The sequence below is a fragment of the Engraulis encrasicolus genome, chromosome 17, assembly GCF_034702125.1.
Source record: "Engraulis encrasicolus isolate BLACKSEA-1 chromosome 17, IST_EnEncr_1.0, whole genome shotgun sequence".
Taxonomy (NCBI): domain Eukaryota; kingdom Metazoa; phylum Chordata; class Actinopteri; order Clupeiformes; family Engraulidae; genus Engraulis; species Engraulis encrasicolus.
In genome coordinates this window covers 50125730-50150729 of record NC_085873.1, presented here as the reverse complement: position 1 = coordinate 50150729, position 25000 = coordinate 50125730, and the positions used below count along the sequence as shown (strand labels likewise).

Genomic DNA, 25000 nt, shown 5'->3' with positions numbered 1-25000 from the left:
CTTGCTTTTACATCATTCTTGTCCTTTCTCCTTTTCTCTCTGGCATTAGCACATACTCTCTCTCTCTCTTCCTCTCTATCACCACTGTATCTCTCTCTCTCTCTCTCTCTCTCTCTCTCTCTCTCTCTCTCTCTCTCTCTCTCTCTCTCTCTCTCTTTCTCTCCACTGTATCTCTCTCTCTCTCTAAAACACACACACACACACACACACACACACACACACACACACACACACACACACACACACACACACACACACACACACACACACACACACACACACACACACACACACACACACACCTCTTCTGTCTTTCTGTCTCTCACTCATTCCTTTTACCTATCAATTCTCCAGCTCACTCGCAAAGACAAACACACACACACACACACACACACACACACACACACACACACACACACACACACACACACACACACACACACACACACACACACACACACACACACACACACACACACACACACAATCTGCCTTTCTCTCCTACATACACACACACACACACACACACACACACACACACACACACACACACACACACACACACACACACACACACACACACACACACACACACACACCTGTCTTTCACTGTCTCTCTCTCTCTCTCCCCGTCACCATCTCTCCAGTCCGTCCACTTCAGGTCATTACATCAGACACCTTCCACCCCCTGGACATCCTGCAGCTCTCCAAGAACCACATCCAGCAAATATCTTGAAAACAACACACACGAATCCATCCAACCTCTCTATCTCTCTCTGTCATTGTCTCTCACTAACATGCTCTCTAAACCCTCTCTCTCTCTCTCTCTCTCTCTCTCTCTCTCTCTCTGTCTCTCTCTCTCTCTCTGTCTTCCTTTGCCCCTACAGATCATAAAATCCTGCTGTCTCCAAGAACCACATCCAGCAAATATCTTGAAAACAACACACACGAATCCATCCAACCTCTCTATCTCTCTCTGTCATTGTCTCTCACTAACATGCAGTGTTGCCAGATTGGGCTGTTTCCCGCCCAATTGGGCTGCTTAGGATGGCCTTGTGCGGGTAAAAATGGCATTTAGCAGAAAACCAGCCCATTTTTTGTCATAGAAATCAATAGAATTTGGCGGGATTTGGTGATTCTAGGCGAGTTTTGAGCATTTTTTGGGCTGGAAATTATCAGCCTCATCTGGCAACCCTGCTAACATGCTCTCCAATCTCTCTCTCTCTCTCTCTCTCTCTCTCTCTCTCTCTCTCTCTCTCTCTCTCTCTCTCTCTCTCTCTCTCTCTCGCGAGCCATCCTACGTACTTCCGCCAAAGGATTGGCTCCACTACTGTAGTCTGGCCGTGCTTCTCTGTGGAGTGCTTGGAGCAGTAGAATTTTGATTGCAACGCCCCCCCAGAAAACAGCCAATAATCGAATACGCCCCCCACGTGGGGACGAAAGGGGGAGAACGCTCGTGACAATGACGTACACATCTGCGCCAGAGCCATTGGTCTGCGCTATGTTGTTGTTGTTGAGTAACTGCCAGCGATTGGGTGAGAGGTGTCCAATAATTTCAAACTATAACTGAGTGCAAACTTCCTGCTTCCTACAATCGCTTCAGAGCAAACAAATGCCAGACCATAAATACGAAATGAAATGGTAGTATTATGGGATGGTCAGGACCAGGCTATGTCTATCTGCCTCTGCCTCCGTTTCTGTCTTCCTGTCCAACTACAGATCATTAAATCGGCCACCTTCCACCACCTGGACATTCTGGTGTCTCCGTCAACCACATCCAGTAGATAAAAAGAAACACATGAATTCGCCTTTCTAGCTTCTCTCTTTCATTGTCTCTCACTAACATGCTCTCTAATATCTCTCTCTCTCTCTCTCTCTCTCTCTCTCTCTCTCTCTCTCTCTCTCTCTCTCTCTCTCTCTCTCTCTTCCTTTATACCTACAGATCATTAAATCGGACACCTTCCGGCACCTGCGGCACCTGGAGATCCTGCAGCTCTCCAAGAACCACATCCAGCAGATCGAGGTGGGCAGAGATTCTTTAAGTATATAGAGATATGCCAATGTAATAGGTTGCTATGGGCACCTAACATGACCAGGTTCCGGTCTGCCTAAAGGGACGTGTCATAATACTCCTAGCATTGAATAGAACAGTCCTTAGGTCTGCTTAGGTCTGCCTAAAGGGGGATTTCCCCCCCTCCCCCTTGTAATAATAGAACCCGGAAACAATGGGCCAATGAAACCTCTCTCTCTAATAGAACCCGGAAACAATTGGCCAATGAAACGTCTCTCTCTAATAGAACCCGGAAACAATGGGCCAATGAAACCTCTCTCTCTAATAGAACCCGGAAACAATTGGCCAATGAAACGTCTCTCTCTAATAGAACCCGGAAACAATGGGCCAATGAAACCTCTCTCTCTAATAGAACCCGGAAACAATGGGCCAATGAAACCTCTCTCTCTCTCTACTCTCTCTGGAGGTGGGCCAATGAAACCTCTCTCTCTCTACTCTCTCTGGTAACAATGGGCCAATGAAACCTCTCTCTCTCTATTCTCTCTGGAGGTGGGCGCCTTCAACGGCCTCCCGGCCCTCACCACGCTGGAGCTCTTCGACAACCGGCTCACGGTGGTGCCGTCGGGCGCCTTCGAGTACCTGAGCAAGCTGCGGGAGCTGTGGCTGCGCAACAACCCCATCGAGACCATCAACTCCAACGCCTTCGCACGCGTGCCCTCGCTGCGGCGCCTGGACCTGGGAGAGCTGCGCAAGCTGGTCTACATCTCGGACATGGCCTTCGACGGCCTGGAGAACCTGCGGTTTGTACTACACAAGTTGCTTAACCGCTAACTAACGTCTAACAGGGTTTCTCTTTTCTGATTGGTTTTGAAAAAAATATGTTTTTTTCTATTCACTGGATTTGTCAACTCTGTTAACGATAAATGCATGTGGTAAATAAATAATGGACTTAACCTTCAACACAAGAGTCAAAAAAAAAAAAAAACCTTACACTTTAAACTTTAAAGGGACACTGTGCAGGAAATGGTCAAAAAAGGTACTGCAACTATGCTGCTCATTGAAACTAGGCTCCCTATTGCCAAATTTGATCTTTACATGAAAGTTTACGAAGTAATAAACAAATATTTTCTAGCATGGTCCAATTACAGTCATTTTTGCAGCTAAAAATGGCTATTTTAGGAAATTCAAAATGACGGACCATGGAGAAGATCCCCCTTTTCATGTATGAAAAGTGCAATTTTCCCAGTCATAATGAATACTTAGAATTTGATGTTGGTGGTCAGTATTCATGAAAAAGGTAACATTAGTGAATGGGCAGCATGAATTCTGGAAATAAATAACAAAAAATCTCACACAGTGTTCCTTTAGGATATGTCTTATATCCTTACGTGTGCTTTTTTAAAATTTGTTTTTATGTCATAATATGCATGTGCCTCCTCTGTCTTAATGCCGTCTTGGCCAGGACTCCCTGGAAGAAGAGGTTTTTACCTCAATGGAACCTTCCTGGTTAAATAAAGGTCAAATAAATAAATAAAAAATTTAAACCTTAACCCAATTTTCCCAGTCATAATGAATACTTAGAATTTGATGGTGGTGGTCAGTATTCATGAAAAAGGTAACATTAGTGAATGGGCAGCATGAATTCTGGAAATAAATAATTAAAAATCTCACACAGTGTCCCTTTAAACCTTAACCCTTCTAGGTTCCTGAACTTGGGCATGTGTGAGCTGAAGGACGTGCCCAAGCTGACGGCGCTGGTCCGGCTTGAGGAACTGGAGCTGTCCGGGAACCAGCTGGGGGTGCTGCGGCCTGGCTCCTTCCAGGTAATTCTATGGTGTCACAGCTAAGTGTAATGTAATAATTTTAATGGTGCACTGTGGAGGATGGTGGCCAGAGTGGGTACTGCAACTATATTCATGGGGTTGCTGCGGCCTGGCTCCTTCCAGGTATGTACAGTAGGGGTGCATCCCAATATGTGACCTTGCCTCCTCCACTTGTGCTTGTCTCCTCGTCCCGCCTCCTGGCCCCTCCTCCGTGCAGAAAACGATAAAGTTTCCCAGCTGTCAGCCTCGCCACAACAACTTTTGAGGGACTGTTTTTCATTCACCATCCCAATTGCAATTGAGAAAAATACTTTACGATTGAGCTTTTGCAAGATATTGAAATATAATGCTGTTGTCAGTGATGTCATCATGACGAGAAGCAAGTGGAGGAGGCAAGTGGAGGAGGCAAGGTCGCATATTAAAACGCACTCTAGGAATTCTATGGTGTCACTTTATTTTAAAGGTGCATTGTGGAGGATGGTGGCCAGAGTAGGTACTGCAACTATATTCATGAGAAGTATTCATGTAACATTTTTTTCCAGGTATGTACAGTAGCAATTCTGAAAGCATGTCGCTAAGCTAGTGAAAGTCAATGCGTCCGTGTAGCATGCTACACGGATCCATTGACTTTCACTAGCTTAGCGACATATTCCCTCTTTAAACTTCTCTTAAAGCAAGACAACAGCTCACATCAAAAATAAGACACTTTACCACCTTTATAAACCCCAACCAACGATTTTAACTGTATTAAGCCCCAAAATAGTGGCATACTCCTTTAAAGGTGCACTGCGGAGGATGGTGGCCAGAGTAGGTACTGCAACTATATTCATGAAAAGTATTCATGAAAAATGGAACATTTTTTAAATGACAGCATGAATCCTGGAAGTTAACTACTAAAAATATTACGTGGTTCCACTTTGGTGTCAGCTGTTGCCTAGTGGTTAGGGAGTTGGTCTTTCAATCCGGGGGGTTGTAAGTTCAAATCCCCCCTGACCTCTCCTTATACCTCCATCCATGGCGGAAGTGCCTTTGAGCAAGTTACTAGTAACCCCACATTGCTCCAGGGACTGTAAAAAAAACCCTGAACAATAATAATCGTAAGTCGCTTTGGATGAAAAGCGTCAGCTAAGTATAATGTAATCATTTTAAAGGTGCACTGTGGAATATGAATTTTGCTGTTTGCTCGCACCTGAAGACCTTGTAAGAAATAGTTGGTTAGAGTTAGTTTGCAATGCCCGTCCCTAGAAGGGCTTTTAAAACAATACAATAGCAGCAATAACAATAAAACAATATTATCATAAAAACAGCCTATACACTCATTCAGTCCAATCATTCATTTTTGAAAACTATCAATCATATTTAAAATTGGTGTTTATTCTTCCATCCATCTCATGCATTCACACTAAACTGCTAAAGACATGGGCTCCATAGCTATGGAGCATTTTTTTGCGCTGGACATCATCAGCCTCATCTAGCAACCCTGTTCCTATGTTCCCCAGTCAATTTTGAAATTCAGATTTGCATGTGTGGTGGGTTTTGGTCTAGGCACAGTTCAACATTCACTGCTGCACACATAGAAAGGATCTTCCATGACGTGACACTTTCAAACTAGACAGTGATACCACATACTGTACATCTAAAGACATTCCTCTTTCGAGAGAATCTACTAGACTAATGCTTGAACTGGCCTTGCCCCAGGGCAGACTCCTGACATGATGTTTAGTTTAGTTTAGTTTGTGAGTGTGTGTTTGTGTGTGTGTGTACTCGTTATTTCCTCTTTATTAAAAACAAAACAAAAAAAACTAACCCCTCTTTGCAATTGCACTTGTTGTTCTGTATATCTCCTGTGCACTTTGTATTTGCTTGTGATGTTGGCTTGATTATGTCCTCTTTTGAAAGTCGCTTTGGTTATAAAGCGTCTGCCAAATGCAATGTAATGTAATGTAATGTAATGTACATAAGTGTAATTTTCCTCTCACTAAATCCTCACAGGGTCTGTCGGCGCTGCGCAAGCTCTGGCTGATGCACTCTCGCGTATATATACAGTATACCCACTTCAAAAAATGCTCAAATATACAGTATACCCACCACAAAAAAGTAAACTACAGCACTGTAAGCAGCCCAATTGGGCGGGAAACAGCAACACTGGCTCTGAGGGCCCCCTGGATGTGTAGATGCAGACAGATCAGCACTCTTAAGTTCCACCATGCTATGGGTAGTCATGGGTAAGCGGTTAGGGTGTCAGACTTGTAGCCCAAAGGTTCGACTCCCGACCCGCCAGGTTGGTGGGGGGAGTAATTAACCAGTGCTCTCCCCCATCCTCCTCCATGACTGAGGTACCCTGAGCATGGTACCGTCCCACCGCACTGCTCCCCATGGGGCGCCACTGAAGGCTGCCCCCTTGCACAGGTGAGGCATAAATGCAATTTCGTTGTGTGCAGTGTTCACTTGTGTGCTGTGGAGTGCTGTGTCACAATGACAATGGGAGTTGGAGTTTCCCAATGGGCTTTCACTTTCACAGCTTTCACTTTCAGAAAGGATCTTCCATGACGTGACACTTTCAAACTAGAAAGTGTAACCACATACTGTACATAAGTGTACTTTTCCTCTCACTACCTCCCCACAGGGCCTGTCGGCGCTGCGCAAGCTCTGGCTGATGCACTCTCGCGTCTCCATCATCGAGCGCAACGCCTTCGACGACCTGAAGAACCTCGAGGAGCTGAACCTGTCCCACAATTCCCTGCACTCGCTGCCGCACGACCTCTTCACGCCGCTGCAGCGGCTGGTGCGCGTGCACCTGAACCACAACCCGTGGGAATGCAGCTGCGACATCCTCTGGCTCAGCTGGTGGCTCAAAGAGGCGCTGCCGGACAACTCGACCTGCTGCGCCCGCTGCCACGCCCCTCCGCGCCTCAAGGGGCGCTACATCGGCGACCTGGACCAGTCGCACTTCACCTGCTACGCGCCGGTGATCGTGGAGCCGCCCACCGACCTGAATGTGACGGAGGGAATGGCGGCAGAGCTCAAGTGCCGCACGGGTACTACCATGACTTCGGTGAACTGGCTTAGCCCCAACGGGACACTGATGACGCACGGAGCCTACAAGGTTGGTTCAGTTTACAGTAATTATTTAAAAAGTAAAAACGAATTAATAATTTAGGTAGCTTCACTTTAATTGGGATCGTGTACAGCTATGAACCATATGAACCATAAAAGTTGCCAACTCATGCAGTGCATCTGAGAGGGTCATTGCTACCGTACTGTATGTTCCGCAAGGTGCTATGTTCCCCGGTTCCTATGTTCCCCAGTCAATTTTGAAATTCAGATTTGCATGTGTGGTGGGTTTTGGTCTAGGCACAGTTCAACATTCACTGCTGCACACATAGAAAGGATCTTTCATGACGTGACACTTTCAAACTATGGAAATTGTGCACCATGGACCGACTGGGCAACACAGGTACAAGTAGACAGGGTTCCCACTGGTGTTTGAATTCCTTGAAAATGCTCGAGTTTCAATTAAGTGTTTTCAAGGTTGTGAAAATGCTTGAATTTTTGGTGAAGTGCTTGAAAATGCTTGAAATTTGTGTCAAGTCAAACTCGGTAAGCCAAATAATAGAAATAAATTGTTCAGGTACATCAAAGATCTGAGGGAGTGAGATGTCAGATGGGAATTGCCATTAGACACCCCAATTGATTAGAATGCAGGAAATTGCATCTTAAAAACACAACATTTTCTGGGGGAGGACCCCCACAGCACCTTCCCATGACCTATTAAAGGTACTGGAAAACTAAAATGTGGTGCTTGAAGGTGCTTGAAAAGTGCTTGAATCTGGTCATGAAAAAGGTGCAGGAACCCTGAGTTAGAATAGAACATTAACGTGTACACGCCACTTCTCATCACGGCAATCCTAGCGGCTATCATTTGGAAGAAGCCCTGTGTTTGCCAGTCAATGTAGTGAATGAATAGAGAAGGGATTCACCTCTGTAAATATCTACCCAGCTTATATGAACTAATTTTTTTTATATTTATTCACATGATTTAAGTAGATATTTAGCCTGACATTTAAAATATCGTCCTTGTTTAATGTGTCGCTTCTCATTTACATGGCATAAAGTCATTTTCTGACAGAGATGAGATTCATTGAGTCAAGCCCAGGCCTACATACACATACTACATAATATGGCGACAGGGACGGACATTTTACGGTACTCTTCAACCAAAGCCGCGTCTACTCTAGAGTCTTTTTTTCTACCTCCATGAGCAAAGGTTCTACAGTAGGCAGTGGCAGAAGCATTGCATGCAGGGCCCCAGAGAAAGACAATGATAAGGCACCCCATGCAGGCTGCCAACGTCAGAATAGGGCCCCTACCACTAAAGATGCACTGATACCACTATTTTGAAAACCGATACAAGTACGAGTACATTAACGTGTGTACTTGCCAATACCGAGTACCGATACTGATACCTTTTACCAACAAAATACATGACAATGACAATAAATACATTTATTATAATAATATATGACAATAAATGAATGGCCTTGTTTTTTTTCCACCTGTGATATTTTTGTTGTCCCTTTCCATGTAGAGTTAAATGTTAGTAAGTGTTATGTATGAGGTGGCACTTTTTTCCATGCTGCTTTCAAGTCCACAGAACGTGACAAGATTTTGCATTGTTTTGTGTAATAGCAGTATCGTTCCTGGTATCGGCAAGTGCTTGACGAGTACGAGTATAATGAGCAGTATCGGGTGCCGATACCGATACCAGTATCGGTATCGGTGCATCCCTACCTATCACCAATACAGGAGGGCCCTGGGCCTCGGGCCCCGGGGAAGATATGAGGGAATTTTCGGTGGGTATACTAGCTTGAGCCTAGCTTTAAATCTAGACCCAAGACGAAGCTGTTCTCAGATGCTTTCCCTTAGCTTAAATTATATGTTTTCATTCTTATTTTTATTTTACCATATATTTTATCTTAATGTTTTAATTTTCTTTGACTCTAATTTCTTTCTTTCTTTCTTTCTTGTTTCCTTTCTTATTGCATTTATTTTTTTTGTGAAGCACATTGAGTTGCACCTGTGTATGAAATGCCCTACAGTATACCAGGGATGTCAAACTCAGGCCCGGGGGCCAAATTTGGCCCACGGAGTCATTTTATCTGGCCCGCGACATCATTTCAAGTGTGTATTACAGTTGCCCCCCCACACACACAATAATGTATTTTAGTATGACTTAAACATGAAAATTTGGGCGTCACATGCTCATACAAGTGCATAAATTATGTCTTCCACTCATTTACAACAGACTGTGCAGGAACATTTGAACTACAATATCTGCTGGGATTGAGTGTTTAAGATGTAAGCATTTGAATATTGTAAGCATGTGTGTGCATGCACAATTTCAGTGCTTTTTGAATAATGAGCTCGCCCCGCGACTTCGTCCCAGATTTAGTTTTTTGCCCTCATCATCTGTCAATGTGTTGTTTAAATGTTTTTAGTAAAACTGCACATTGGACACTGGTCAAACGCAATTTCAAACTTCAGTGCTAACCCCGTTACATAGATTTTTGACAATAAAATACACTTTTACTTGACTTGACTTCACTAATGTCTGGCTAATTTACGCTTTTGGCAAAGGACGCGCTCAACTTCTTGGAAAAACAAAAGTCTTTGGGTGCGAGATAAAAAGTATAAACTTAAGGAAGAAAAATCCGCACTCACAAAACTGCGTCTCATTATTTATTTTTATTATATGGTGTGACGTCATCGGTCGAATGCTCCATTCATTTCAACGGGGCTCCCCAACGTTCGCACGTCTGTTATTTTTCGATAACGGACGGGTTGGTCTATAACAGACCGCTGTCAATGGCAACAAGACTTTTCACTGCTAAAGCGACTTTTCAACTAGACTCTAATCAGCTGCTGTGATAGACACCTGTTGTCCTGGCTACCTAGCTGTTGCCTAGCGGTGTTCCACAACGGCACTGTTTTGTTTTGCGCAGCAACAATCTTTTGACATTAAAAACTATAATAGACTTAACATAGGCCTAAAGAAAAGTCCCCGCCATTTTTGAATCATTTAAGTATATCCATATAATAAGCGGGTTAACTTTCGGCGAGTCGGTCGCTTTGTGGAATAGCAGCACTTCAGAGCCGCTCCGCGTCGGGGTCTAAAGATTCTCTCTGTCGTGCTGCTATTCCACGGTAGCGACCTTCTCGCCGAACGTTAACCCTTACATATTACCACCATGTCCAAAAAGCAAACGCGTTTCGGCTATCAAGCCACCACGCACTGATGAAGGCTTGATAGCCGAAACGCGTTTGCTTTTTGGACATGGTGGTAATATAAATAAAGAATGAGACGCAGTTTTGTGAGTGCGGATTTTTCTTCCTTTGGCTAATTTACGCATCATCTGTCCCGTCTACCCCAGGTGCGGATCAACGTGCTGCACGACGGGACGCTGAACTTCACCAACGTGACCATGCAGGATGCGGGGCCCTACACCTGCATGGTGACCAACGCCGCGGGCAACACCTCGGCAACGGCCCTCCTCAACGTCTCGTCCGCCGCCGACCCCACCAACATCTACTCCTACTTCACCACCGTCACCGTGGAGACGCTGGACGGCAACGAGGCCCGCCAGGACACCAACGAGTCCATGATCCTGCACAGCACCATCTCGGGGACGCTGGAGAACCGGCCCGGCAGCACGGTGCCACCGGACGGGGGAGGGGGAGGGCCGTCCATGCCTCCGCTCTTGCCCGTCGACAAAGTCACGCAGAAGGTGTCCACGTTGTCCATCACGGACGTGGCGAACCTCTCGGGCCTGGACGACGTGATGAAGACCACCAAGATCATCATCGGCTGCTTCGTGGCCATCACCTTCATGGCCGCCGTCATGCTGGTGGTCTTCTACAAGCTGCGCAAGCAGCACCAGCTGCACAAGCACCACGGCCCGGCGCGCGCCATCGAGATCATCAACGTCGAGGACGAGCTCACCGCCCACGGCAACGCCAGCGGCATCTCCGGCGGCTCCACGCTGGTGCGAGGCTCCACGATGTCGTCGGCAGGCGGCGTCGGCGGCTGCGTCGGCGTCGGGCCTGACCCGGAGATCGTGACGTTGCCAAACATCGGGCGCGCCGACCTCAACCACTACTACAAGAGCCACACCTTCAACAACAACGTCATGGGGTTGCACGGCATGGGCACCATGGGCACCATGGGCACCATGGGCAAGGGCAGCCCTCCGAGCCTCAGCCCCACGGGCAAGATGGGCCAGGACGGGGGCGGGACGCAGGACGGGTCCAAGGGTAGCCCACCGCCGCCGCCGCAGACCCTGTCCCTCCACATGGGACTGCACTCCTCACTCAAGGCCCAAAACTCACACATGGAGCCGCTACTGTTTAAGAACACCTCGAAGGAGAACGTACAGGAGACACAGATCTGAAGGATTTACTGTCAAGACACGAAACAAGGATGATGATGATAAACAGTGAAAGAACAGATAAACAGATAAACAAACAAACAAACAATCAAAGGGAACAACATATACACAGACATGTCACGCAGATGTGTGAATATGAATACCTACATACATAAAAATGCACACACACACATGCACGCAGACACACATACTACACACGCACTTGAACACGCCGTATTTGACATGCAGATGTGAGATCTGAGGGAGCATGGATGGAACGTGCTTGACGTTTGAGCAAAGTACGGGATGCAAATGTTGCTGAAACTTGTGTGTGGATTTAAAGGGGATGAAGGCTTTTGGTGGATGAGGAAGATATTGCAGTTGGGGAAAAAGGATCTCACAGACTGTGGGACAAACATAGAGTATACAAAAAGACCGACCGACAGACAGACAGACAGACAGACAAGCAGTCCTTCTCGCCGCCTCTTGCTGTGTAAAGGAGTACGGACACACACCGCCAAACAGCGTATATATGTGCCAAAGCAACGTTTTTTTGCGGTTTCTTACGAGTTGTATCTGCGTATTCACAAAAATTGAAAACAGTTACAAAAACAAAAAACGAAAACGAATAAAAAAAAAAAAAGTAAATAAATAAAAAGAAATATAGTCTATCCAAGTAGCTTAAACTCCGAAGTGTTCGTTTGCCACAGTTGAGACACGCACAGACAGCTCTCATTTAACCTGGAGTCTCTGGAAGGATGGGGAATCTGGAGGGTGTTTTTGGAACATGTTGAGGAACACGTGTGCTCTCCCTGTTCTGTTCTACTCACATGGCGTGGCAGAGGGGCCCATGGGAGCTCTCTGGAAACTCTCTAGAGAGACAAACTAAAAGGAACTACTGTGAACAACAACAACAACAACAAAATCATAAAAAACACACAAATCTATTTTCTTTTAAATTTGTAATATGCACATTATTATGTGAAGAAGGGGGCAGGGGGGGAGGGGCTGGGGATAGTTTTTTGGGGGGGCGGGGCAGGGGGGTTGGTGGAGAAGATGGGACTCTGCAGAGGATATTAGTCCCCCCCACCCCCCACCCCACCCCTCCTGATGAAACCACTTCTCTTAACAGCTAGTCCACTCCCTAACCCCTAAATCTTCATTCACAGACCTGTTCTCCCCACACCCAATCTTGAACGCCCAATCCCCTTCTTCCCCCTCTCTGCCCATACCAACCTCCCACTCATCCATCCAACCACAGACCAACCAACCCTTACCTTACCACCAACCCCCACCCCACTCCCCTTCCACCACCGCCCCCTTTCTCGCAGTGTCACCATAACCCTTCCTGTTGTCTCTTCAACCATCTGAGCCAATCGCAACCAGTCACCTCCGGCCCTGTGCATTGCTCATCAAAGGTCAGGCTTCGCATACTTAGTCATTCCACCCTGCGCTCAGCCCCGGCCCGCCGTGGCCTGCCAACTCGTTCGTACCGCTCGTCCTCGCAGTGCAGTGACATGAATAGCCAAGTCTGTGAAGGTTCTCAGTCATTCAGTCATCCAGGTCATAGATGTATCAGTCGTGAAGTGCTAATTTTTGAAGGCAGTTGGACTAACACATACGTACTACTGACTACTTTGTAAAAATGTATTACAAATACCACATGGTGAAAATGTCCAATTGTCCACAATGTAGCACTTGTGACAATTAATAATAAAGAAAATAAGTGAATTGAATGAAAGTGACGTTAGCACACTGAAGACCAGGGATCCATCCTACCTACAGAAACATGTCACCGTTAGCTTGGTAAATTAGCTTGGTTGCTATGTAGTGTCCTACAAGTTTAATATATTATGAAATACACATCCCCTTTCTCTTCATTGGATGGCAAGGCTTGTTGTCACTGTTGGTCTGATTCAATAGACTTTAGTTGCAACGGCTGGTCCTGGAACTGCAGTATAATCAGGCTAGTATTTTCTACATTCTGAACAATATGGCAAACTGAGCAGAGCTAGCAGAGCAAATTGTTAACATACTGTATCAGACATGGAGTTACTGCACACACACAGAGTAGATAAAGTTACAGTATTTTTCATAGTCTCATGTATATTTTCTTGTAGTTCTTGAAGTGATGTGGTGGGATTGTTACGGCATCTGCGTCTACTCCAGGGGAACCAGAACCCCACCTTGTACATGTAGGCATCATATCTAACTGTTGCTATTATAGGAGGGTCAATAAGCTGAATTTCTAAATAGGTGGCTTGTTTCATTCAAGGAATACAGCACATAAGCTCATAACAGTGAAGCACCTGATATCAGTGTCACTGTAGGTTGTTAGGTATGGGTACCTAACGTGACCAGGTTCCAGTCTCCCCAAAAAGGCGTGTCATTTGAGTGTTTAAGATGTAAGCATTTGAGTATTGTAAGCATATGCGCGCATAAACAATTTCAGTTGGCCTACTTTTTGAACATTGATTTCGGCCCGCGACTTCGTCCCAGATTTAGATTTTGGCCCACTGTGAATTTGAGTTTGACACCCCTGCGGCCTAGGCCAACTGACCCCTTTGCCCCACCGCACACCCCCTTGTTGACTTTCCTAACTGCACTCTTGATGTGTTGCCACCCTTACACATTGCTGTTCTCAGCGATGCATTACCACTTTCTTGTCTACCTGGACGTGTCAGACCAATGAAGACCAGAGCGGAGGAGGCTCTTTGCTATTTAGCACCGGTGGGCCAGGGGGTCTTTGGGGGTCAAGCAGACGAGGGAGTGGTGGACAAAGTAAAAGTAAAAGTACTTTCGTGGTGTTATTACATCAGTAGCACATGATATTACATAGCTGTTACACTGTTTACTCCATTGTACCTACCTATTGAGATAGATTTTGATATTACTGAAAATCAATAAAAACCTAACAAGGACCCACCATAAACTCAACCCAACCTGTGCAGAATCAGCTTATCGTAAGACAAGTACATTGGTCTACTTTTTACTCAGATAAGTTACCCGTGTTGGAAAGAAACAGCGTTTCTTTTTTTATTTTTACTTTTACTTTGTCCACCACTGCGAGACGAGGGAGTGTTTGTGGGGGAAGCAATGTCCAACAGTCAAGACTCCCCTCAGGCCTTTTCTCCGACCCTGGCATGATATCATGTGTATGGTGTGTGGCTCTTTGCCAACTGCTCTTTTACTCCATCGAGAACTCTGGAAAACCCCCTTTCCCCAATTCACTCCTGCATAGTTTGGCTTACCAAGAGAGTAGAACCAAAACAAGGAGTGTTAAAATCTGACTCACAAAGTGTTGAAATAACATTGCAAAACATGATTGTGTGCATCAACAGAAACTCCTGCATCCGCCACACATACAGTACACATACACACACACATACACATACACATACACATACACATACACATTCACATTCACATTCACATACACATACACATATACATTCACATGCACATACACATACACATACACATACACATACACATACACATAAGGCAAGGCAAGTTTATTTATATAGCGCATTTCATACACAGGTGCAACTCAATGTGCTTCACAAAGTTAACAAATGTAAATGAAAGGAAACAGGGAAGAAAGAAGGAAATGAATTAGAGTCAAAAAGCATTTAAAAACATTAAGATAAAACATAAGGTAAAAATAATAATAAAATAAAATAAAATGAAACAAATTAAATAAAAAAAAAATAAAAAATAAAAATAATAAGAATAAGTAATTTAAGCTAGGGGAAAGCATCTGAGAACAGCTTTGTCTTGAGTCTAGATTTAAAGCTATCAATAGTGGGTGCATTTTTTATGTCATCTGGAAGCTGGTTCCAAAGCTTTGAAGCATAGAAGCTAAAGGCTGCCTCTCCACACTTTGTTTTGACTTTTGGAATCACCAGCAAATTCTTCTCCGTTGACCTTAGTGACCTAGTTGGTGCATACAGCTGAAACATATCCAGTAGATATGTGGGTCCCATTCCATTTAGTGATTTAAACACAAGTAGCATAGCCTTAAAATCAATTCTGTAGCTTACTGGGAGCCAATGCAGCGATCTTAAAATTGGAGTAATGTGGTCGAACTTCCTTGTCTTTGTAAGAACCCTTGCAGCTGCGTTTTGTACAAGTTGAAGCTGTTTAATGGTTTTATTGGGGAGGCCAGTAAAAAGACTGTTACAGTAATCAACTTTACTAGAAATAAAGGCATGTATTAGCTTCTCCAGATCATGTTTAGACATCAGGCCCCTAAATTTAGAGACGTTTTTTATGTGATAAAATGCAGACTTAGTAATAGCTTTCATGTGACTGTTGAAGTTTAGGTCACTGTCAATGAGGACCCCAAGATTTTTAACTGTTTCCCTTGCTTTCAGTCCCTTCGTTTCAAGGATAGTAGCAATCTTTTGTCTCTCCTCTCTTTTCCCAAATATAATTACTTCAGTTTTATCACATACACATACACATACACATACACATACACATACACATTTCACATACACATACACATACACATACACATACACAAGTAATTTCTTTTTGTACATCCCCCAGGCATTTGCTGCACCTCCATTCTTTAGCATAGCATAATTGAACACAAAACTCTGGCGTCAGCTCTAATGGCTGACCCTATACTACTACATTACACAGTTTGAAGAGAATTTACTGTAAGTACACTTCATGTCAAAAAGTGGCTCACGATCCTATGCCTTCCTACCACTCTTGCTCAAAAGCGCACTCTGTGAATTTCTTTTGCTGTGCTAATTTAGCACCTTGATAGTTGAATTTAACATTCAAAATGTTGGTCATACCTCTCTAGCCCCAGAGCCTACGCAGTAAATTTAGTACTATTCTACTACAACTTTACATAGTCTTTAGTCGTACCTTTTGACTTGGTCATTGGCATTCTGGTAACAGGGGTCATGTCCAGAGAGTTTTAACAAGACGCCATTTAATAAGACGTCATTTCTCAATGTCTAGTGTTTGTCTTTCTAAGTGTATCAGCCTTCGTAATCATGCCCAGTGATTGGATACTCTTTGGTGAACTCTGCAGAGTATCCAATCACTGGGCGTGAGTAATTAGGCTGACACACTTCCAAGGCTTATACACTAGACTTTGGAAAATGCCTTGAGAGTTTGGCAAACAGAGATTTTGGCTAAATGTACCGTGTAGTGTCTTCCTTCCTTTTCTTTCTCCTCCTCCTCCTCTGAAAACTCAGACACTGGGTCTTTCTCAAAACCTAGGACAGTGTCCTTCCAAGTGTATCAGCCTAATTAGTCATGCCCAGTGATTGGACACTCTTTGGAGAACTCTACAGAATATCCAATCACTGGGTGTGACTAATAAAGAGTGTCCAATCACTGGGTGTCACTGGCTGATGCACTTGGAAGGACACTGTCCTAGGTTTTGAGAAGGGCTCACTGACTGCTGCTGGAGGCCGTGATGTCCGTATTGCTTGGGCTGGAGACCGTGTCTGTATTGCTTGGGCCTGACAAGGGGCTCTGCTCTGGGAATAGCTGCCATCGTTGGATGGCTGAGTCACTTCTGCAATGCCACTGAGAGAGGCACGCCACGACTCCAGGCAGCCTGTCATCAATGCTAGCAGTCAGGGGCGGATGGATCTAGCCATTTTGGGGCCCTAAGCGAAATATAAAACATGGAGCCTCATTATATGTCATTATAAGTCATTATATAGCATACAATTTCTGCTATTTTAGTGTTTTGTGCCATATACTGTATATCTTCGATGACTTGACATAAGTCCAGCTCGTTTTTTTTGTGTTTACCACGACTGGCTTGACAGTTGGGGGCCCCTATATGGAGGGCAGATTTGGTCAGGGCCCTAGGCAACTGCCTAGGTTTGCCTAATGGAAAGTCCACCTCTGGTAACAGTAGACACTATGGGAGATTTGTGCAATGCACAAGAATAAGAAATTGTGCTACACAAGGAGCAGGCCTTCGCCTCTGGCTCCCCCTTCACCCTAAGGGTAGCGTGGCTAATTGTGTGCATAGGTCCGGCGCCAGTACACTAGTTCTGCCCTACAAAGCAAAAAGGCAGTAACTGCATTGCTGTTTAAAATGAGTTACTATGACTTTAATGCCATATATATCAAAGCCTAAAGTTAAATAAAATCATTGATCTTCAAAAAAGGTGGTAATATTAAGTAACAAAACTGTCGCATGCCAATAATCTCCCAAACAAATCTTAAACTAGATTGCAGTATTGATTGCATTGATTGATTGCACAGATTGCATTTCAAAGTCAACTGACTCAGTTTTGAGCTCTGTGCTGCCTTTTTGCTTTGTAGGGCAGAGTTTACCTCAACCAGTGGCTGTGTGTGTGTGTGTGTCTGGCCCTGGCCCTGGCCGTGGCTGTGGCTCACCACAGTTGCATTGTGGGTTGTCCAAAACAAAAATGGCCTTTTTTTCCCAATATATTTTGGACTCTGCTGAACTTCATACAATAATACAGTAATGTAACACATCCAGAGTTCAGATGCAAAACTCCCTAACTCCATTTCTGAAGACCTGCACTTCTGTATTTTTAGAGAACCCAGTTGTTTGTTTGGTTTATATTCATGTACTTGATAATACATATAAATAGTTATATTAAGTAAATAAAATAAAAAATATGCAATTTTGATAGCTTTGTATTAAATAAAAATGAATTAAGATTATTTTCTGAAAAGGCACTTAGGGGGTTTTGCATCTGAACTCTTCACATCAAGAGTAGCCCTGCTGTTAACAAGCTTGGCAATCACAGGCTAACGGGGTAAAGTCAGACAGAGTAGAGAGGGAGAGGTTCCATTGTTTCCGGGTTCTACGTGTATTATTGCAAGGGGGGATCCCCCTCTAGGCAGACCTGAAGACTGTTCTATTCAATGCTAGGAGTATTATGACACGCCCCTTTAGGCAGACCGGAACCTGGTCATGTTAGGTGCCCATAGCAACCTATTACATTGGCATATCTCTATATACTTAAAGAATCTCTGGTAAAGTGGCTTGGTGTTACCAGGGCTAGACAGGTCATACCGGGCATTTCCTGGTGGGCCCTGCACCCTCGTGGGCCCCTATTTTAAAAAATGTCATTTTGTTTTTACATTTTTGAAAATACGCGCCCACGATGGTGGGTGCAGGGCTCACCGGTGAGTCAGTTCAGTGCCGCTAACTACGAGGGGCCCCTTAAAGCCATAAGTGCCCGGGTCCTATTTCTCCCAAAGTCCCCCTCCTCCTCTGGGTGTTACTCATAGGGGGGGGGTGGGAGGTGGGCAGTGGGAGACGGGGATGAAGGAGGGAGGATGGTTTGTGTAGGGGAGATGAGGATGGAGGATGAAGGAGGGAGGATGGAGGATGGAGGACGGTTTGTGTAGGGGAGACGGGGATGGAGGATGGAGGATGGAGGGAGGATGGAGGATGAAGGAGGGAGGATGGAGGAGGGAGAATGGAGGACGGTTTGTGTAGGGGAGACGGGGATGGAGGAGGGAGGACGGTTTGTGTAGGGGAGATGAGGAGGGAGGATGGAGGATGGTTTGTGTGGGGGAGCAGGAGACGGGGATGAAGGATGGAGGAGGGAGGATGGAGGATGGTTTGTGTGGGGGAGTGAGAAGCTGAGTCATGAGCTTGGACTCTCTTCTTGTGTGTCCTTTTTGTCACGCACCGAGCACACATGCCAGCCACATCAACTCTCAAACACATTCACACAGGCACACACACACACACACACACGCACGCACACACGCACGCACACGCACACACACACACACACACACACACACATGCAGTGCACTGCACACACACATACCTACACATATTTCTATTTGTATAGATACAACATGTGCAATCCACAGACAAGAAAAGCACCACATTCTGTACAGTGTAATGCATATACTCTGGCATAGCTTTCCTCCTCATCCTCTTCCTCCTCCTCTTCCTCCGTCTACATCATCTTGCTGACGTCAGATGTCCACCCATCCGTCCCAATTCAGGGTGACACATCGAGTAGCATCACCATAACAGATGGAAGTGGGGAGAGAAAAACCCTTTGTGGAGTTGTTTTTTTTTCTCCCATATCTCAAGGACTGTACTGTACTGTACTGTACTGCACTGAGCCATCATCCACCTCTTCGCCCGAGACATTCTGTATGTGTCCAGTGTTACGACTCCTTCCAAAGCCTGCGACATAAAATATGTGGGGGATTCTCTCTCTCCTTCTCTCTTTCGTTCTCTCTCTCTCTCTCTCTCTCTCTCTCTCTCTCTCTCTCTCTCTCCATCCTACTCTTCTCTCAGTCAGTCCATCAGGAATCAAGTCTGCCAGCCTGCAGGATGGTCGGTTGAACCCAGTCCAATAAAACCCTGTTTCTTGATTAACTGGAGCTTATGGCTGAAAGATTGCTGGTGGGGGGGAGTGCAAAAAAAAAAGAAAAGAAAAAAGCGATGACTATATATATCTACCGAGCGAGCGAGGCGGGCGGGTGTTACCGGGGGGGATTACCTTGGATAATTCCTCTCTGCCAGTGACATGTTAGGAGGAGAGACGTGGTCCCACAGGGTGACGGTGTGAGTGACCTTGTGCAGGCTATTCCATCCTACAGCACCGTAACGTAGGTGTAGCAGGATGAGTATATACGTACCTTCAAAGATGTCACTCTTGAATTGAGACAGTGGAGAAAAACCTTTCTACCAGAGCACTAACATTAGATTATTTAACTAATTAAACGAGCTAGACCAGCTGGCCTTATGCACTTCCATCCTAGTGTTCATATCAGGATGAATCCTGGATAGTTTAAACCTGTAGCCCCTTAACGCCATACCTCCTGGATGATAATCAGGCTAATCTTTACTGGCTTTAGAGAGTAAACAACCCTACAATGGATTTTATCCCTACCATGTATGCTAGCCCATTAAACACAGATTTAACTAATAAAACAAGCTTCACTAGCTGAAATTGTACAAAGCATTTTTACAGAATAAGAATAGTCCAGGGTAGTCTTAGTCTTACTCCTGACCATCCCATAATACTACCATTTCCATTTCGTATTCACGGTCTGGACTTTGTTTGATCTGACGCGATTGCAGGAAGCAGGAAGGACATTTTCAGAAAAAATCTGGATTTAACTTATAAGTTGTTGAACAAACATGTCTGACGTCTGACCGTTTAACAGACATGTGACAGAACATCTTACCTAGAACAAAATTACAATGTAGGACTGTTTGTCAGAACACCGGCGAAAATCCTACCAGTCAACATCGCTTCACAGAAGACAGGTACCAGATGTAGTGCGGAGCCAAGTGTCTTGGCGGAAGTACGTAGGATGGCGCACAAGGCTAGGGTAGTCTGCCCTACAAAGCTACTATTCCTGGCTTCAGATATTGAAAGGAAATAAAACCTGTAAAGCAAAACCCTACCATGTATACTCCACCTCTGTGCTCTAATATAGGTGTTTTAACTCATAAACCAAGCTGTCTCTCTGTTGACTTTCTGTATCGGCTAAAAAAATGGTTGGATTGAACACATGGTTGGGGCTTTACCTTTCTGAAGCTCTCTACTTCATGATGTGCCAGGTCCATGTTTTGGTGGTTTCTGATCTCAGAGTTTTCTCTGTTTTGTTTCCTTTCCTTTGACTCTGTCACAAACTCCAAACACAACACCTTCCTGGTTGCTGGTTTTCAATCAACCAGCTACAGTAGGTGTTTGTCTTAAAGGGCTGGCTTATAGATGACTCCGGTGCAGGGGTTTGGGGTCACGCACTGAGCTAGGGTTGCCACCTTTCAGCAATGAAAATAAGGGACACCTGCATTTTTTTTTTGTATGCAATTTCCTGCATTTTAACCACATTTTGGCCCGTTTCAGCCTTAGCTATATTCATGAAAATAAGGAACTTTAAGGAAAAATGAGGAAAAAATAAGGGACTTAACTTCCAAATGAGGGACGATTCTGTATTTCAAGGGACGGGTAGCAAGCCTACACTGAGCTGTAGGTGGTGCAGTATGGGTCAGAGGTGAGATATGAAAGGTCACCAGTATATTAGTCAGCGTCTGGAAGAAACTGGAAGCTCGTCTCGTCTGGTCTTGTTTTGTGCGATCTTCGTCTCGCCTACACACAGTTCTTCTCCACACACTGTTTGCACATCACTTCCTGTTGAGCAGCTGCTTTTGAGCCAAAGTCACTCACTCATCACTTATTAGGGGTCGACCGATACAGGTTTTTTAATGGCCGATGCGATACCGATTTTTTTTTTCATCACCCTTGGCCGATACCCGATTTCCTATACCCGATATTTGGGGCCGATATGGGTTAAAAAAAAAAAAGGTTAAAAAATGACAAATATTCCAGGTCTCAAGTTAAAAATAAACATTTCTTTAACGTTATCAAATTGAGGTAGAACTTGTAACATTTAAACACCCACTCTAACAATCAAGTAATGTATAACAATCAAGTAATACAAAAATAAAGTGTCTTGGTGCTTTTACAAAAAGCTGAATGACACAAAATAATAAATATCGGCCAAAACCACACGCGCATCGGCCGATACCGATACACTTGATAAATGCAAATATCGGCCCGATATCGAACCGATATATATATCGGTCTCTCCTTACTCATCACCATGTAGACCGTGAGATTGGTTCAGTCTTTAGTCATCTTTTAAAAGTGTGTGTGTGTGTGTGTGTGTGTGTGTGTGTGTGTGTGTGTGTGTGTGTGTGTGTGTGTGTGTGTGTGTGTGTGTGTGTGTGTGTGTGTGTGTGTGTGTGTGTGTGTGAGTGTGTGTGCATGCGTGCGTGAGTGTGTGCGTGCATGTTAGTGCGTAAGTGTTCTGAGTGTCATGAGATTGATTCAGTCTTTAGTCATCTTTAAAAAGTGTGTGTGTGTGTGTGTGTGTGTGTGTGTGTGTGTGTGTGTGTGTGTGTGTGTGTGTGTGTGTGTGTGTGTGTGTGTGTGTGTGCGCGTGCATGCGTGCACATGTGTGTGTGAGTGCATGTGTGCGTGCGTGCGTGCATGTTAGTGTATGCGTAAGTGTTCTGAGTGTCAGTTCATCAGCTTGTGGCAGCTTCTTCTGAGGAAGTGTTTAAAACAGTTTCTCCTTCCTCTCCTAAAGTTTGCAAAATGTCATAATTGAGAGGAAGAGGAGTTTTCACTCTGAGCTGGACACACACATGTGAAGTTGTTGCATCTTACCATCCGGCGTCTGAACTATAGGGGGACGAGTAAGGCTTTTGTCCCTGGGATTAGGGCCCTCCTGTGATGGTGATGGTTGGGGGCCCTATCTTGACCTTGGCCAGCTGTAAGGAGGGGCCCTATCAATATATGAAGAGCTCTTTTCCAAAATGAGATATATCTATTTTATAGAATGTTGGGAAATTGACATTTTTGTATTGGGCATTCCATTGAATTGCATTGCAAAATACATTTGAGGTTGAGGTTAAAATGTATGTTCTCAAAACATTTGATTGGCAGGAATTCACACATAGATGATAGGACTTCTTAGCAGTCAATTCCAATATTAAAATATATTTAAAAAAAATCAAAAATGGTGGATAAAGCGTTTTGGAAAAGAGCTGTTCATTTTTTTCCCTGGGACCCTGTGTGTAATTGTTCTGCCAGCTACCAGTAGTGACTCCATATGTCATTATGCTGCTTGGTCAGTTCGTCCGTCCAACTGTCTGTCCGTTGGGTAGAAAACAGTTCGCTTTCTGGTGTCTTTTCACACCGTGCAATGGACTTGGATTCCCTGAACCACACACACAGTAGGCTTTCAGTGATGATGGCATTCAGAGGCTTTTCTGATGATGCTGCGTTTGGACTGCGCTCGGGCCGTATTTGGCCCTGGTTTGAGGACAGACCTGTGGGCTACACATGCAGTGCAGTATTAGCCGTTCGTTACCCGTTTGCCATAAGTACATGTACCATACAGTATAAGCTATAAGTGCAAATGCAATCCAATGCAGAATCCTCTTGTGTTTGAGTAAACGTAGTTGAGATTAAGCAATGAATGACTGGGATAGGAGGATCACAAAAACAGAACCTGGACCTCATCATCATCTTCATCATCATCATCAACATCATCGTCGTCAGAATTATCATCATCATCATCATCATCTTCATCATCATCATCATCATCATCATCATCGTCAACAACAACATCATCATCGTCGTCAGAATTATCATCATCATCATCATCATCATCATCATCATCGTCAACAACAACATCATCATCGTCGTCAGAATTATCATCATCATCATCATCATCATCATCATCATCATCATCTTCAGCATGGGACAGCCTAGCTTCAGATGTTTACGATCCCAATACCTCATACTGTATCTATACTACGCAGTTCAGTCAAGACAAAAAGCGAAAACAAATGCCTGATCAGCCTGAGAGTCAAATTCATTGCAATCATGAAATCATGCTGGTTAAGGTTGACATTAGGTCGTTTCTGATAGCAGCCATACCCCTTTAGAAGACTAGCGGGGGTTAAGTTCAGTGGGAGAGTTGAGCCCCATTGAGGAGACTTCATCCTACTTTGTTGTAGGGCTGCACAATTAATCGAAAATGGTGATTTAATCGTCATATCGAAATCATGGTTTCAATCATGATTTAATTGTAGCAATAGTGACGAGCTTTCGAGTACCCTTGAAGCCAGAACATACTGACAGGCTGGTGATTTTGGCCAGACATCTGACCACTTAAATTTCATGCTATTGCTATAATTTAAAAGAAAACTCAGCAAAAAATCAGTAATCGTGATTAATAATTGTGATTCCGATTTTGACCCAAATAATTGTGATTATATTTTTTTCCATAATCGTGCAGCCCTACTTTGTTGCATTGATGACTGGTAGAAAGATTTACCTGCACATCTTTGATGTTTTTCCAAAATTATGGGATTGAAGCCTCTTCAGCAAGGTTGCCCATCGCTACCACAAAGTCCCTCTAATCCATACCAGATTAAACATGTACAGTATTCCTTTTTAGATCACAGAAGTATCCTCAGCGACTTAAAAAGAAAAAAAGATAAAAGTACAGTCTAGATTTTTATGAAATAAGTATGCGTGCTTTGGCAAGTATGGAGGCCATTGTTATTATTATAAAGTGTCTCAGTATGCTGGTTGTTTCTCCACCAGCTTAGCTAACAGGTACACACTAATTGAGGCAAGTGACAGGGAACAGGCGCCTGGGGAGTGTTTGTGTTTGTGTTTGTGTGTTCAGTGTGTCTGTGTGTGTGTGTGCGTGCGTGTGTGTGTGTGTGTGTGTGTGTGTGTGTGTGTGTGTGTGTGTGTGTGTGTGTGTGCGTGTGTGTGTGTGTGTGTGTGTGTGTGTGTGTGTGTGTGCTTGTGTGCTTGTGTGTGCGTGTTTGTGCGTGTTTGTGTCTGGTCTGGTCTCAGAAGTGGAAATGTCAACTAGATGCTCGGGGCAGAGGTCCGGAATAAACTCATTCTCACACCAAGGCCCTGCTCAGTGGCGCCTGCTATCCCACATTACACTCACCACACCACACACAAGCCGGGCGGAGAGGCAGGCAGGCAGGCAGGCGATCATCTGGTGTGTGTGTGTGTGTGTGTGTGTACATCATCACAAGACTTCAGGAACAGCAACGATGACGACAACAGCAACAGAAATAATTAAAGAAAAAAAAAAACAAAGTTGAAAAAAAAAATGAAAAAAAATCAGCTTTCGCCTGCCATGGCTCAAGTCTGTTATGCCCATTTCTTTAACCTGCTTTGTTCGTTCATTTTCAA

General features: G+C 44.5%; 1 protein-coding gene across 1 annotated transcript in view; it reads left to right on the top strand.

The window, feature by feature from the left end:
• The window catches only part of LOC134466913 (leucine-rich repeat-containing protein 4B-like), an 84086-nt gene extending 72804 nt beyond the window's left edge, over positions 1-11282 (top strand). The window contains exons 2-6 of the mRNA XM_063220813.1: positions 1943-2023; positions 2561-2811; positions 3714-3834; positions 6461-6940; positions 10266-11282. Of these exons, the coding sequence (XP_063076883.1) occupies positions 1943-2023; positions 2561-2811; positions 3714-3834; positions 6461-6940; positions 10266-11282 (1950 nt within the window). The remainder of the gene's footprint in view (positions 1-1942; positions 2024-2560; positions 2812-3713; positions 3835-6460; positions 6941-10265) is intronic.
• The last annotated feature ends 13718 nt before the right edge of the window (positions 11283-25000 follow it).